We start from the raw sequence: 16668 nt of genomic DNA, 5'->3' as shown, positions 1-16668 counted from the left end.
TTTCCCCCATTTCCTTCCTTTAAGGTTGCAGCGGCTGATCTTCTGGTACCAGGAGTTGGAGAACTTTGTGGAGGCAGCTTGAGAGAAGACCGACTGGATTTTCTACAGTCCCGCCTACAGAGGTGCAGAAAATGTCTGCTTCTGAAATGGCGGGGGGGGGGAGCAGTTTGACAGTTGGTCAAGGAGGGCTTGTTAAGGACACCAGTAAGTAAAGAGGGGAGGAAGGAGGTGTCCAAACGGAACAGATGCTTCTGTGGGGATGTGTTTTAAATGGTGTTCCAATTCCTGTATGTAATCTGTTTAAGAAAAAGAGGCAGCATGTCTTCTCCTTCTAGAAATTTCTTCGGGTCTCATATAAAATGGTGATGCAAAAGAATCCTAACATAGTCCTTTCTCACAATTGAATTTGGGTTAGGGAACGGGGAAAAAACTTTACCGCAGTGGATCGCGTGACGCACCAGAATATTGGAGGTTGTGCTGGCACAGACAGGGCAAAATTGCATTTCAGAGGATGGGGAGGAGTCTTGTCCAGCCTGTAGGATTTCTGAAAGAGAAATAATGATATATTTCACACTAGGTATGTGTGAGAATTTCATTTCTGCTGGCAGATCATGTGAATGTGTCCCATTTGCAATCCTGAGCACAAGCAGGAGAGCTTTTTTTTTGTACAAATGTTAGCTAATTTCTGAATTTCTGATGGTGTTCGGGAAGTGCGTTTTTTTTAATGTGCACTTTGAAATGTGTTCTTTTTTAAAGCATTTTCATGCTTTGGGGGGGGAAAGAGCACGCCTGTGAAAAATATGCACAGAACTGTGCACTTTTCCCTCTCACAATGCACACTTTTCTTATTCGAACAACTTGAAAAACAGGTGAAAACCTAAAATGGGAGGGAGCGAAATGAGTTTCAAAGTGCTTTTTGGAGAATTCAGGCGAGCTCAGAAATCAGCATTTCCCCCAGCCCTATTTCATGTTAACACTCCCCTACTAAATATCTTTCCTCTAAGTTCTGTTGATTTTGATGGAGTTGGTGTAGGAAATATTGACTGGTGATAAGAAAAGCACCTAAGGCACAATCCTATGTATGTTTAGACGGAAAAAAAGTCCTATAGCTCCCAGCATTCCCTAGCCAGCCATGCTGGCTAGGGCATGCTGGGAATTGTAGGACTTTTTTCTGTATAAACATGCATAGGCTTACACCCTTAATGTGTGAAAAGTGCCTTTCTTTCAAGGGCTGCTGCAACCAGGAGTTGGGGAGGAGGGGGAATTGTTGTTGTTACTGTTATTATTATTATTATTTACATTTCTGTACCGCCCAATAGCCAAAGCTCTCTGGGCAGTTTACAAAGATTAAAAACATTAAAAATACAGTATACAGAGATAAAAAGGTACAGTCTACAGAGGTACATAAAAAATACACAAACAGACAATATACACAAGAGAACATATATCTAAAACAACTTCAAGCAAGCAAACTCAAGCAATCAACCATAACCGTAGGACAATCCAGGATCAATTAAAACTCATCATATGCTGCCAAATGCCTGGGAGAAGAGAAAGGTCTTAACCTGGCGCCAAAAAGATAACCATGTTGGTACCAGGCAGGCCTCATTGGGGAGATCATTCCAGAATTGGGGGGCCACCACCGAGAAGGCCTCTCCCTTGTTGCTGTCTTCTGAGCTTCCCTCAGAGTAGGCAGCTGGAGGAGGATCGTACAGGCAGGTTCATGTCAGGAGAGGCACACCTTTGACAGTGCCAGAACCTGGCCTGAACCCCGACTGAAATGGATCTAATAATCAGTCTTGTCCAAGAGTGTCTGGAGCTGGTTGGCAACCACCCACTCAAGAACCTTGCCCAGGAAAGAAACATTTGCCACTGGCCTAAAATTGTTAAGATTTTCCAGGTCGGGTTCTTATTGAGGGGTGTGTTTCCCCCTCCCCCATACCACCTGCCCTATGAGGCCACAGTGGAGAAAGATCATGGGGTGAGGATGCAAAGGGAGTTGTCACCCAACATGTCTGGAGGACCTCAAATTGGGGAAGGCTGCCCTGGGGCTTTAAGAACATAAGAAGAGCCCTGCTGGATCAGACCAAGGGTCCGTCTGGTCCAGCATTCTGTTCACACAGTGGCCAACCAGCTTACTGCAGGAAACCCACAAGCATGGCATGAGCGCAATAGCACCCTCCTACCCATGTTCCCCAGCAACTGGTGTACATAGGAATACTGCCTCTGATACTGCAGGGAGCATATAGCATCAGGACTGGTAGCCATTGATAGCCTTTTCCTCCAGGAATTGGTCCAGCCCCCTTTTAAAGCCATCCCAATTGGTGGCCATCACTACATCTTGTGGTAGCAAATACCATTGTTTAACTATGTGCTGTGTGAAGACGTCCTTCCTTTTCTCTGTCCTGAATCTCCCACCAATCAGCTTCATGGGATGACCCCGGATGCTGGTATTTTGAGAGAGGGAGAAAACAGTCTCCCCATCCACATTCTCCACACCAGGCATACTTTTGTACACCTCTATCATGTCTCGCCTTTTCTCCAGCTTAACAATCCCAGCTCTTGTAACCTTCCTTCATAGGGGAGTTGCTCCAGCCCCTTGATCATTTTGGTTGCCCTTATCTGCACTTTTTCCAATTCTACAATATCTTTTTTAGGTGTGGTGACCAGAACTATGCCCATTATTCTGAGTGTGGTCACACCATAGATTTGTATAAGGGCAGTATGATATTGGCAGTTTTATTCTCAGTTCCTTTCCTAATTATGCCTAACATGGAGTTTGCCTTTTTTACAGCAGCCGCACACCAGATTGACATTTTCACTGAACTGTCCACCACAACCGCAAGATCTGTTTCTTGTTCGGTCACCGGTAGCTGAGATCCCATCAAGTTATACTTGAAGTTGGGATTTTTTTGCCCCAGCATGCATCACATTACACTTTACTTTGGAACTACAGTTTCTGCTGGCAGAAGGTTCACAAATCATATATGTCTCATGTTAATCTCTGGTTCAATTTCTTTTTTGCTTTCTTAATCTGCAGGGTGTGTGAGCTTCCCTGAGTACTTTGCTTTTACATGCTGTAAGTGCCACAGCTGTTAAAATCACAGAATATCCTGGGGCAGCTAACGTTTTGTGGGCCAGAGACCTCCCTGTCAAATGTACGTGCCACAGCAGCCCAATAAACTTGGTAGTCTTCAGAGTGCCACATGACTCTTGGCAGTTCTTGCTGCAACAGACTAACAGGGCTACCTCTCTGGTATGTCACCATGGCTGAAATACTGAGAAGGGTTTCTTTTGTTGGTTCCACAGGTTGGGGCTTGAAGATACCTATCAATGGTAAGGCACAACATAATATCATTTTGTCAGTCTACTGTTGTATTTAGAAAACCATCCAATTCGCCCAACATTTTGCAACCACTAAATAGTGGAGATTTAACCCGAATCGTTGGGTTAAAACACTGGGCTGTTTCCCCCTCAACAACCCAGAGTTCCAGGTACAAACATTGCAACGAACAATGCAGGAACGGGGGCATTCTGCGGTTGTATACAAAAGCAGAAATGAAACAACAAGCAGGCAGCTCTGACTAATTATGGGTTGTTTAACCCATAGTTGGTCATGACGCGTGAACCGGGTCACTTTTTTTACTTTCGGAACATAAAATGTATTACGTATAATTTGGTTTGCTCATAAGATAATCATTAAAATTTGAAACGTTTAAAAGTAAACTCAGTTAGTCAACTTGTGTGAGTAAACTAGACTTTTAATATACCAACCATGGTATTTTTAGAATTATCAAGAATGTAGAAGCAGTTGTAAAGCATGGAGAGCCAGTGTGGTATAGTGGCTAGAATGCTGGACTGGGACGTGGGAGATCCAGGTTCTAGTCCCCACTCGGACATGAAGCTCACTGGGTGACTTTGGGCCAGTCACAGACTCTCAGCCAAAACTACGTCACAGGGTTGTTGTTGTGAGGATAAAATGGAGAGGAGGAGGATTATGTATGCCGCCTTGGGTTCCTTGCAAGAGGAAAACAGACAGGATATAAATGAAATAAATAAATAATAGTTTTAAGACCATAAACGGGTATGCCCATTAAGTCCTAAATTATCTAGCTGCACCAGTGTGCATGTGTGAAGGGAAGCTCTTTAGATTCTGCCATGAGTGTGGGGGTTGGGGAGGCAGAAAGGAGAGGACAAGTTCGAAATGTTTGATGAACGCCAGGCTAAGCAGCAGTGGAGTAAACAGGAAGTTCTGATAGTAGAGCCTTGATAAGAAGGGAATTTACCCCAAATGGAAAGTATTTGTAAGCATAACTAATCTGCTCTTTTGCGCTACAGGTACCTAGAGCTGCGTCAGTTTGGATCAACCCCTCACGGAGGGTTTGGAATGGGGTTTGAGCGTTACCTCCGATGCATCCTGGGAGTCGAGAATATCAAAGATGTCATCCCGTTCCCGCGATTTCCCCACTCCTGTGTTTTTTAGCACTTCGCCTCAGCTCCTGTGGACGTGTCTTAAATGAATTAGTGGCCTGGATGACAAAATGCTGCAGTGTCAGGAAGAAAATAAGTCCCCCCCCCCTTTTTTTTTGCATTGAATAATTTTATGGTAAAGTTGACACAGAAGACTTGAAGTTTTGAAACTAAGTTAGTTTTCTATTATATTTGCATACAGAACTTTTAAATCTGCAGAGCGCTTTGCGCTGTCTGAAAGGAGCAGCAGGCTGTATCCCAGCCATAACTAGACCGAATACACTTAAACTTTACTGGGCATCCATTCGTCAGTGAGAAGTGTTTGGGCTGACCACAGGGTTCAGAACCAGGAAGGATAAGAAGCTTAATGAGATGATCATGCAGCACTGTGAAGGTTAGAAAAGCCATGGCTTCGTTTCATGCTCCTGCTGCATTTGTGACATGCTTGCTTGGGTAACAGAGCTGCTGTGTAATGAGGGGATTAGCTCGAGCCTAATCTGACATTGGGAACGACACCTGGATTTTCAGAGTTGGCCTTCCCAACCTGGTGCCCGCTGGATGTGTTTGAGCTGCAAGTCCTGACACATCTGGAGGGCACCAGGTTGGAGAAGGCTGTGCTAAGTACTGGAAAGGATGCAGCCAATATCTTCCCAAGCGTCTGGGTTCGGAGGTATGCTTTGCTCCTGAACTAGGTACATTTCAGTTGCAGGAGGCTGGATCCGGGTCAGAACCCTGATCTGGAAATGGGGGAGTAAGAGTTAAAATCCCCCTATCACTGTGGTCCTAATCCTGATCACCCTACACCTGCTTATTTGCACTGGGGAGAGGGAACTACCGTTCACTCCAGCTGTAGCTTTTAAAAGGTGAATTCCAAGCTTTTCTAGCAATGCAAATAGCAGGCAGGCAGGCACACAGACGCACGCGCACCCTGCAATTCACCTTTTAAAAGCCACTCACATAATTGCTGATTGCGTGAATGGCTTTTCATCTAGTTTGGCCCTCAGAAAGTGTGAGGATGAGAATTACCTTTCCTTGGAGGAGCTGACGCGTTGCATTTCTGCATGAGCCCCTGTTCTGGGCATGTCTTCTAATTTGGAGGAGGTAACCCCAGAGCAGTGACTCATGGAGACATTCACTGGGCAGCCACCTCCTGGAGATCACTCGTTCTGTCGCAGCTCTTTGGACTTACAAAGAAAGTTCAGATAAATAATGGAAATTCAGATACATATGAGGCTGCCGTGCCTGTGTCTGCCCGTTTCCCCGAACCCCCCTCCTTTGCCTGCTGTGCCCCCGTGCTGGAGTCCTGCTAGCTAGGGATGTTGGAGAATTCCACCACGGACTCAAATGAGGCCAGATTCTTTGGAATCCAGCCTCTGGAATTAGCAGCAGAATGGATCTCCTCTGCTCCAGGAGGATTGCAGGCAGAACAGCACACCAGCTCCGGAGTGCTGGTGATACGGTAATGGCGGCCACCATTACCGTATCGCCAGTGGTACGGAGCCGGTGTGCAGCTCTGCGGAATCCTCCTGGAGTGGAACCGCTGTGGATGATTCCGGGGCGGGGGGAGGAATGGATCGCCTCCCCTCTGGGCAGATTCCCCACCGGATCGGAAGGTGGGGAATCTGTACATCCCTACTGCTACCTGTAACAGACTGAGGAGGGATGTAGATGAAAGGACTGGGGGGAGGGGGACACAGGTGGGAGAAGCCCCACTGCCTATCCTCCCAATTCAGTGGCAAATTTAAAGGTGCAGGGGAAATCTCCCTGCCCACCTTGTCTAGTAGCCAGTGGTGTGGTGGTAAATTTGGAAATGCAGGCACTTAGCACAGCTGTCCCTGTCACCATGCCCCCAAGAAGAGCCCCAAAATCCAGGCTGGTGGGTTGATCCATATCAACAAACCAGATCAGGCCGTTTTCATCTCCACCAGGAGCAGGTCTTCTGTAAAACGGATTGCCCGTTGGAGACCAAGCCACCCCAAAATGCTTTGCATTAGGACAAGGAACAATATATTGTTGCTGAGAAGAGTAATTTCCCCTCAGCTACAGTGAAGATTGCAGCTAAGCTCCAAGGGAATTCTGATGGGTGGGGCAGATGCCATCCGTGTCCCTGCTGATCACAGAGTCCTGGTGCTGCACCCCTCCAAGCCCTGGCTACACCACGCCACTGCTGGTGGCCAAAGGAGGTGGAACAGAGAGCTGGCAAAAGGGTTTGCAGCGGTATAGAAGAACTGGTATAGAATCATAGAATAGTAGGGTTGGAAGGGACCTACAAGGCCATCGAGTCCAACCCCCTGCTCATTGCAGGAATCCAACTCAGAGCATCCCTGACAGGGGGCTGTCCAGCCTCGTCTTGAATGCCTCCAGCGTGGGAGAGCCCACCACCTCCCTAGGCCATTTGTTCCATTGTCCTATTGCTGTAGCAGGAGTTTTTCCTGATGTTCAGCCGGAATCTGGCTTCCTGTCACTTGAGCCCATTATTCCGTGTCCTGCACTCTGAGATGAGCTATAAACATTTGGACCGGGTTCTAAAGAACGTTGTCAAGGGTGGGTGAGTGGGTGGGAGCCAGCCATGGTTAACTTTAGAAGAAAAAATAAAACTCCCTTGAAATCTCCAAGGAAATCTCCTTAATGCTAAATGGGGGGGGGGGGAAACAGGCTGCCGTTGCTCCCTGTGAAGGAAAGACACACACTGCATGTTCAGAGGTGCTTCCTGTATGACAGAACTACAGGCTGCACCTCGGTGGTGGATCCCACGCTTTGCATTCATGCAGAAAGCCCCAGGTTAAGACATAAGAAGAGCCCTGCTGGCTTAGACCGAAGGTCCATCCAGCCCAGCATTCTATTCACACAGTGGCCAACCAGCTGTCAATGGGGAACCCACAAGCAGGACACAAGTGCAACAGCTCTCTCCCACCCATGTTCCCCAGCAACTGGTGCACATAGGCATACTGCTGCTGATACTGGAGGCAGCATAGAGCCATCAGGTCTAGTAGCCCTGGATAGCCTTCTCCAGGAATCTGTCCAACTCCCTTTTAAAATCATCCAAATTGGAGGCCATCATTACATCTTCTGGAAGTGAATTCCACAGTTTGACTCTGGCCTGGGTGAAGCAGTCCTTCCTTTTCTCTGCCCTGAATCTCCCACCAATCAGCTTCATGGGTTGACCCCACTGGGTTCTAGCATTAGGAGGGAGGGAGAAGAATGTCTCCCTATCCACTCTCTCCACACCATACATGATTGAATACGGTTCAGTCCCTGGCATCTCCAGTTAGAAAGTTTCAGGTTTCAGGGGAGGAGGAAGACTCTGGACAGCCACTGCCCAGCTGAGTAGACAGTGCCAAGCTAGACGGGGTCTGACATAAGGCATCTTCCTGTGTTCTTACGATTTCAAATCTGTTTCAGTATGGGCTATTGATAAAAAGCTGGTGCTGAATGGCCACAGTTAAGGATGCAATACATACTTACCTAGGAGTAAGTCCCATTGAACACAGTAGGACTTATTTCTGAGTAGACAAGCATAGGATTGTGCTATAAAGGAAAAGGATGGGGACACTCAACACAGTACCTGCAAGGGTTTTTTTCCGAGTTACAACACTGCATACTCCATTGTTGCAGCTTCGTTTGCTTCTGCGTCCTCCGTACTCTTATCAGGCGTGCTGTATCAGCTGGTCATGTTCAGTCACTATCACATATGACACAGCTGTATATTAAAAAAACCCAGCAAAGGGAGCAAAAGAGGCTGGAGAATACAGTTAAATGCTGCAAATAATGTAGTATTCAGTTCAGGGTTATCGTATAGTTTGTCTCTGCCTGCAAACTAATTGGAAACCTTGTGTCTCAGGACTTTGGGTCTAAGCTGGGATTTAAAAAATAAAAGAGTAACTGGCCAACAATATTGGAATTTTAGAGTGATGCTCTTTCCATAGTGTCTGCCCCTGAGTTTGTCCATGTGCCTGTCCAAAATCCTTATCAGCGATGACATGATAATACATGGTGATTCTTGACTCATAGGTGATAATGCCATGAGCAATGGAGGAGGAGTCCTAGGCCTTAACTTTTCTCCACCAGAGGCTGACGTATTGTGGAAATTAGAATGATTGCTTAACCATCCTCTGCCTCTTTCCCTGTTTGCATCATAAAGATAAAGCCTCTTGACGTAAGGCAGTGCATGCGTGGAACTTTTAATTAAGAGGGAATTTTGGCAAGCGGGGCTATCATCTCACAGTACAGCAAGGAGAAGAAAAGTTCTGTGTTTCCCTGTATGGAAATCTTGATCACCCTGTAAACACTTGAGTAATACCAGGATCCATTCTTTCCTCTTGAGGAAGAAGTGCCAATAAAGTTCAGTGTTATCATTTCCAAGGCCTTCTGACTTAGTGCTGAAAGGTGGCAATAGGAGGGAAAGTCCCCAAACTCACACTCAAAAATATTTATGTATTACATTTCTGTCTCATCCTTTCTCCGGTGAACTCAGGGCAGCACACATTATCTCTCCCCGCCCTTTTGATCTTTACAACAACCCTGTGAGGTAGGTTAGGCTAAGAAAGTGACAGGCCTAAGATCGTCCAGTGACCTTTTGGGCATGTCCACATGAGAGAGATTTAAGATCACCAACATCCCATACTTTTTCTCTTGAGATTCTTGAGAGAGACAGACAATGTGAGGTTGTGATGATCTCAAGGAGGTGGCTCCTGAGAGATTGATTACCTCAAAAGGAATGCAGGCCTGGGTGGGAAAAAATAATTGCCCATTCTTGCTGTGTATACCTGTGTGGTGCTTTCTGAGACTTCGTCATGGCTCACACACTTTTCCAAGCATGTTCTCGTATCCACGAAAGCTACACACACGTGCCAGTGGAGGGCGGTGGCCCCAATGCCAGTGGGGTGGTGAATCCACTCCGAGTTTCAGTCAGAACCAGTCAGAACTCTAAAGGTATCCGAGGTGCGAAGGGTCTTGGATGGCTCCTGTAGAGTTCTGACCGAAACCCGGAGTGGATTCACCACCCCACCGGCATCGGAGCTACCAGCCTCCGCTGACACACACATACACTGATAAAGCCGAGTTCCACACCCAGTGCCACAATCCGTAGACATTCTGTGCTCCTACAGAAGCGCCACATAACTCACATTCCTGCCCTTCAGCTCTAGTTTAAACTGCAGAAGCTCTTTCATTATAAACATGGCTTGTGCAATGCCAGGCTTCCCCCAATAGGTGGTGGAACTCTTCCTTTTTTAACAAAATGGGCTGGAACAATCTATATTTGGAAGGTGGCTGTTCTGGTCCATCTTGCTGCTTTAGCCGGCTTGGATGAATGCAAAACACCATGGGGCCTCTTCTTGGCCAGCAAGCGCCTCTCCCTGACACGTGCAGGCGCACTGGAATTTTGCTCGATCATCTGCTGCGATGATCACGCAATCTGTTAGGAATGTTACAGGTGTGGTAGATCTTGTCTTAGGGATCCAGCGTGGCCTGTTCCAAAGTAATCAACCAAACGTTCTGTTCCGAGGTATGAAATGAATTCAAGCCAAAGGGTTGAGGCTGCAGGGAACTGAAAAGTCTTCAGCGACAGCAACAGAATAGACTTGGGTCTTCACACAGTTGATCCACATGACTCTGGGCAGCGGCAGGGAACTTTTTTGGGCTCACGGGCATGTTTGATACATTGTCTTGGGCACCACCACAAAATGGTCGCCGTGGGAGGCATGGCTAGTCACAAAGGACAAGTAACGTGCCCAGAAAACTGGGTACAAGGCAGAGGCAAGTCTGAGCCCCGATGCACTTATTTTGAACCCACTGTTTTCAGAGCCAACAGAAACCTATGTCACAGAAGGCAAACTCTTTTCCACTCCTGCTCTCTGCTAGCCACCTTATCCCCCCTCCAATCTCTTTTTCTCTCTCACTCTGGACCACCCATCCACACCCTGACTCACTACCCATGTTATTTTTTTAAAAAAGAAAATAAAAGTGGGAGGGGTAAGGCACCTGGCAAGCACCAAAGATGTGTGGGGACGCCCATGGATGCCACGTTGCCTTCCCCTAATTTGGGGGGGGGGACAGGAGCAGACACCAGCATCTCATTGACTAGGATGTGGTGGCTACTAATTAGTTGGACAGGAAAGAGAATTCAGTAGGTGGAGAGCAGTTTCTCAGCTATAGTTTATTCATTCAGAAATGTTATTTATGAGATGGAACTGGGGTTTAGTAATGCTTTTTGACATGGTTTCATAGGAAGCTGCGTTACACAAGATCAAACTATTTGCAGCTTGGCAAGGTCTTGAACAGGAGTTATTTCCCATCATCACCTGCTGCCTCGTCCTTTTTAATTGGAAATGCCAGAGATTGAACCTGGGACCATCTGTGTGCAAAGCCAGTGCTCGAACACCGAGCGATGGCCTTTCACACAACATAAGAACATAAGAAGAGCCATAATGGATCAGACCAAGGGTCCATCTAGTCCAGCATTCTGTTCACAGAGTGGCCAACCAGCTGTCGACCAGACTGTGTGCAGTGTGAAGAAGCCCTTCCTTTCCTCTGTCCAGAATCTCCCACCAATCAGCTTTATGGGATGACCCCGGGTTCTAATATTATGAGGGGGAAAAATGTCTCCCTATCCACATTCTCCACACCATGCATAAGTTTGTACATCTCTATCATGTCTCCCTTGACCCTCCTTTTTTCCAGGCTAAACAATCTCAGCTGTTGTAACCTTCTCTCATAGGGGAGATGTTCCATTTATTACATTTTTCTCCAGTCCTTCCTCCAATCCAGGGGTGCAGAACCTCAAGCCTGGAGGTCAACTTTGGCCCTTCAAGGTTCCCCAGGTGGCCATACCCTGTGACCACGGGTGGTTGGGTGTTTTCTCAGCTTTTGTGCAATTTCCCCCCCATTCCAAAAGGTCAAAATGCTCCTCCTAAGGCTGAGTTACTGGCAAAAGGAGCTTTAAGCTAAAACCTGCTGGCATTTTGGCCCCGCCCTTTTTTCATTTGGCTCCGCGCACCACTGGAATGCACCCCCCCCCCGAGAGAGTCTCCAAAATAGAACTTAGCCTTTGGGCTGCAAGAGGTTCAACAGCTCTGCTCCATGGAGCTTGGGGTAGCAGACATTGTGCCCCTGTTCACTGGAACATGCTCCCATGCCTAATGAAACTTTGCTCGTTGTGGAGCTAAAGCAATAACAACTTTTTTGAGTGTTTAACTTGACCTGTGTTCGACACAGAATAGTTAGGGGTTGATTTCTTGAAAATGTCAGGTTGAGCAGTGGTACGGATACGGCTGACCCCCAGACTGTCAGGAAATGGCATTTTAGAGATGGAGAAATGGGAGAGAAGACATCAGAGCTTCCTGTGCAGACGCTGTGGTCGGTACTGTGTAATTGGATTTTTCGTGTGAAAGTGGTTTAAACCACAATGACCAGCACAGCGCCCTGCAGCAAACACTGTTGACAGAGATGCCACATTTTCCCCACTTGTTTTTTAAGTTTATTTATTTCTGTTTATTAAATTCCTATCTCACCTTTCTGCCAAAAAAAGGCCCTTGAGGCAGCTAATGACAGTAAAGTTCCGATAAAAACAGAAAGAGGATGAAAACATAAAAACAGATTAAAAACACCACTAAAACACAACAATAGAAAGAAATGGCAACCCTGGCTGGTTAGAACCCCCTTGAATTGCAACCTGTCTTAAATCCCAAAGGCTTGTCTGAATACAAACATCTTACCTGGCCTGCGGAAGGATAACAGAGAAGGAACCAACCTAGCTTCCCTTGGCTGAGAGTTTCAGAGACTGGGAGCCACCACCAAGAAGGCCCTCCTCTCTCGGGTCTCCACCAAACATGTCTCCGCCATTGGAGACAAGTCAAAGATCTGAAAACCTGGGCAAGTTTGTATGGGAGAATACAGTTCTTCAAATAGCCTGGGCCCAAATGAGAGCAACTCGGTTACAGTGGAGGCTGGTGCTTCTGCACCTTGGATAGCTCCTTTAAAGTTCTGACTGAAACCTAGAGTGGATTCCTCATTCCACTGACATAGGAGCTACCCTCCACTGCTGGGTTAGCGCTCATCAGGCCCAGATACTTTCAATTGCCAACCCCCACAATGGACCATGCCTCTTCTATATCTTTTCCTCCTAATCCAAGATGACACTACAGTTACAAGTGGGTTTTCAATCCAGGTCTCACTCCTTCTATCTCCCTTCTCCATTGTCTCATAATGCCTTTGGGCCCTTTGGGGACAACGGCCACTGTAGGTGTGCATACAAAAGGACTTGTTGTTAAATCTTGGCTTTTGCAGCATCGAGAATGATGTTTGTGCAGCACCATGCACACTGCTGCCTGGAGCTGCCAATAATAACAGAAATAATACAATATGGTATATTTGGGTTTTCTGGAGCAAGAAACATATTTCTTTAAAATGTAAATAAATGACGACTGGTGACAAATGAAGCATCTCCTCAGAACTGCTTTCCAAGAGCTCTGTTGGGCCTGCCTAAAGATGTGCTGTCTGCCATGGCTAGATTAGAGACCTGTATGTTGAATACTGAGCCCTGCTGGATCAGACCAAACGCCAAACCGGACCAGCATCCTGTTTACATGGTGGTCAACCAGATGCCCCAATGGGAAGCCTAGAAGCAGGGCCGGAGTGCAACAGCACTCACCAGGCTGTTGTTTCCAAGTAACTGGTATTCAGAGGCCCACTGCCTGCGATCCTGGATGTAGCATACAATACCCATCATGACTAATATCAATTGATAGGCTTCTTTTCCATGAAGTTCTGAAATCCTGCTTTAAAGTTGGTGACCGTTACCATATTCAGCCTGCCTGGGGTCCCAATACAGCCCTCTGGGCCTTGCCAGATAGCCTCCCCGCCCCTCGAACCATTTCGTGGTGTCCTGGATTTTGTACAAATTCTTCCCCATTCTAATAGGTTGAAATGCCTCTCCTAAAGCTTAGTTTCTGGCAGGAAGAGCTTTAAGCTAGAACATGCTAATATTTTTGGCAGTTTGGCATCCCCTCTTTTGTCCTTGGCCCTGCCCATTTTGCAGAGACTCTGCATCTGGCCTGCAGAGGCCTGCAAATGTCTTGGGCCAGCCCTGACTAGAGTCAACTTCATAAGAAGTGTTATCCTCAGTTGCTGACATATATATTGGGGTGGGGGGGAATGGAAGCAGTGAGGTCAGAAGGAAAGGAAATGCAGGCAGTACAGACAGTGACAATTATGTTAACGCTTAATGGTGACCATTCACAAAGCAGCGTTGGTGATAACACAAACATCTTGACAGTGGTAAGTTAATTAACAGGCATAGTGTGCTAAACGCCTCTTACCCTGAGTCAAACCACAGCTCATATAATTGAATTTCTTGATCAATTGTAATTCAGAGGTCCCTTTAAAATTCCTTTGTTCAAGAATAGGTCAGTGACAAAGTGTCCTGGGAGGCTGAAATGTCCCCGCACTGTGGTGGTTGTTTTAAATATTGGCATACGTGAACAGCTCAACATCTTGAGCAAGAGCAGTAGTGTATGAGAAAGAAAAAAAATCTTCCAGCTCCTCTTTAGTCTTAGATAACAGACCCTTCCTCCTTTAACCAGCCTCTCCCATCTTTGGCTTTGCCCATTCTGGAAAGGAACAGGTAGGAAGTATTATATAATATGTAGCAAGGTTCTCTGAGGATGTATACAGCAACTTCCCCTATCCACTGAGCAACTGCAGCATGTCCTCCCTACACTAAGAAACATCTCACTCTTTAAAAAATTACACACTGCCCACACCACCTTTGAGCGCATTTCTGGGAGCGCAGTCCAAACAACAACAGAGAGATTCTGAAAAATTTAAAAGATTATGTTTATTACTCCCACACCACCGCCAAATTGCGCATTTGGTACTTGAGTTTGATGGTATGTTATTTAGGGCGCAATCCTAACGTGATAGGCGGCAGCCTCCAAACTGGGAAGCAACTGCCTATCCAATGCATGGTGGGAGCAGTGCAGAGGGGATCTTCTCCTCCGCGTTTCAGCCGCCCTGCATTCGTGGTTACACAGCTGATTTCAGCTGTCTAGCTGTGGGAAGTCGTGGGGGGGGCGGAGGCCTGACGACACATAGGAAGCGTTGGACAGGTACTCCCGCCCTCCCCACCCCGAGGAAGACCCTACTTTTGCTGCTCCACACTGCTCTCGTGAGCACAGAGCACGGGGCTGATCCGCACTGCCTACGAGGCAGTGTGGGAGGGCGTGCAGGTCAATTCTCAGTGTAGGCTCCAAGGTCGGTTCCCGGGAACTGACCTATCCTATGGCTGTCTAGCCACTGACTAGTGGCCATAGGATTGTGCCCTTATTGACTTATAACCTGCTCTTCCTTGCAAGGATCCCAGGGTTTCTGCTAGTATTATCATCACCTGCACCTGCACTTTTTGATTCGCAGGGATGCCTCACCAGGCCACCCCACCCCTCAGAATTTCTTGTTCCCTCTGAGTGTAGCTGCAATTCTCACAGTACCTGAGGAGTGGGGCGAATGAATTTCCCCAGCAACCATAGTGAGCGTAATGCAAAGTATTTGGGGGTGGCAACTGGTCCTGGATGGGCAATTCAGGGTGCCATCCTATGCATGCCTAGACCGAAAAAAAGCCCTACAATTCCCAGCACGCCCAGGACTTTTTGTTTCTGTCTTAACCATGCATAGGATTGCGTGCTGGGAATTGTTTTCTGCCTAAACATGGATAGGATTGGGCCTTAAGAGCCCTCATAAAAGACCTGCTTCTGGTAGAGATGAAAACTCCCTTGGGGGCGCGCCTGTGGGCGCCGAGATGAGCGCCTGCCCTTCAAAACTGACCGCCGCACCACTGGGGGGGGTGTGTGTGTCATTTTATTCTAAATCATTACTGGATAGCAGTTTAATAATTTAAAAAATCAATAGGAATAACAAGAATACCCGAAGTTCCCATGCAATGTCTTCCCAAACAAGCCAGCCGGCGTGTTTGCGCTTCGCAAGGCAGAGAGGTGGGCGTGGCGTGTTTGGAGCCCGGGGGCCGGGGGGGGGGGTCCGTTTAAAATAAGAGAAAGCGAGAGAGAGAGAGAGAGAGAGAGAGAGAGAGAGAGAGTTTCCTGCTTCCATCCAGACCAGCTGAAGAGGGTGGAAAGTGCGCGTCGCGGAGCGGGAGCGCTTGCTGAGATCTCGCTCCCTCGCCGGGGAGAGAATCTCCCCCAAAGAAAAGCAGGAAGACAACAGCGGGCCGGTTGTGTAGCCAGACAGAAAAGCCACTGTGGTCGGTGGATGGAGGAGGCAGCAGCAGCAGCCGCCGGCGACGGACGGCTCGGAGGGGGAGGCGGCAAGGGAGAAGGCGGAGAGGCGCCGCCGCGCACCGCGGAACGGCAGTTGTGAAACTGGGCAGCCGGAGGAGGGCTGCGACCTACCCGCCCTCTTGCGCCGACGGACCGGCCCCCGCCGCCGCCCCGGCTGCGATCGGATGCTGCGCCGGTTCCGACGGAGGGAGGGCATCGATCCGGGACGCCGACGACGCCTGCTCCGGCCGGCGGGCCGAACTCGCCTCCCTCCGCCAGGATGAGCGGCGGAGAAGTGGTCTGCTCGGGCTGGCTGCGCAAATCGCCGCCGGAGAAGAAGTTGAGGAGATACGTAAGTGAGGATCGGGGAGGGGATTCCCCCCCCTTCTTTTTCCGAAAGAGGAGACTCCTTTTTCCTCCTCCGGAGAGAGCTGGGCCGGAGCGTGTGCGCGCGTGCATGGTGACGGCAAAGTCTGAGTGGATGCATGGACACCCCCCCAATACACTCCCCCCCCTCCCCGTAGCTTGTCCTTAGTTGAAGGTTACCAGGCGGTGATAATGATTGACCAGGGAGAGGCGCGGGGGAAAGAGCTCGGCTGGGCTGGGCTGGGCTGGGCTGGCCGCTGCTTCTAGTACAAAAGCCCCTGGATCGATTTGCTTCCGTGCGGGCCCTTTCTCTCCTCCCCGCCCCACCCGTCGCGCGCCTCGCTGTGATTAGCCCGTTCCCCAAACACTGGGCGAGCTTGGTTTGGGTGCAACTGGAATCGCTCCCCCGGGGTGGGGGGAAGCAGGTGTTAAACACAAAGGTTGCTTCCTCCCCGGTAGAGATGGAGGGGCGGCGGCTGTGCGCCTTCGCCGGATCGCACCCGAGACGGATGGGTGCGATCTGGCTTGCCGCTTTCTCTTCCCGGCTGTTAATCCGATTTGGGGG

The 16668-nt window shown here is 48.3% G+C and overlaps 2 protein-coding genes and 1 long non-coding RNA gene across 6 annotated transcripts in view; 2 read left to right on the top strand and 1 right to left on the bottom strand.

The window, feature by feature from the left end:
* NARS2 (asparaginyl-tRNA synthetase 2, mitochondrial) overlaps positions 1-8828 on the top strand; it is a 67859-nt gene extending 59031 nt beyond the window's left edge. The window contains exons 13-16 of one of the 3 annotated variants that reach the window (XM_084842491.1): positions 25-122; positions 3041-3079; positions 3310-3336; positions 4339-4769. In XM_084842491.1, the coding sequence (XP_084698617.1) occupies positions 25-122; positions 3041-3059 (117 nt within the window). In that variant the 3' untranslated portion in view covers positions 3060-3079; positions 3310-3336; positions 4339-4769. Of the gene's footprint in view, positions 1-24; positions 123-3040; positions 3080-3309; positions 3337-4338 lie in introns of all 3 variants that reach the window. The other 2 variants (XM_084842490.1, XM_084842492.1) reach the window with 2 other exon arrangements.
* Positions 10-16432, bottom strand: LOC146349344 (uncharacterized). Its single transcript, XR_014788948.1, has 2 exons — positions 15870-16432; positions 10-544 (listed from the first exon to the last, which is right to left on the bottom strand). It is a non-coding gene; the product is annotated as an uncharacterized LOC146349344 (long non-coding RNA).
* Positions 15534-16668, top strand: part of GAB2 (GRB2 associated binding protein 2) — a 186749-nt gene continuing 185614 nt past the window's right edge. The window contains exon 1 of one of the 2 annotated variants that reach the window (XM_084842482.1): positions 15534-16089. In XM_084842482.1, the coding sequence (XP_084698608.1) occupies positions 16018-16089 (72 nt within the window). In that variant the 5' untranslated portion in view covers positions 15534-16017. The remainder of the gene's footprint in view (positions 16090-16668) is intronic. The other variant, XM_084842487.1, reaches the window with a different exon arrangement.

The sequence above is a fragment of the Heloderma suspectum genome, chromosome 3 (genome assembly GCF_057233095.1).
Source record: "Heloderma suspectum isolate Gila_16-S chromosome 3, 16-S_ref, whole genome shotgun sequence".
Lineage (NCBI taxonomy): Eukaryota > Metazoa > Chordata > Lepidosauria > Squamata > Helodermatidae > Heloderma > Heloderma suspectum.
The sequence above is the reverse complement of the archived record's forward strand: the minus strand, read 5'-3'. Positions and strand labels throughout refer to the sequence as shown.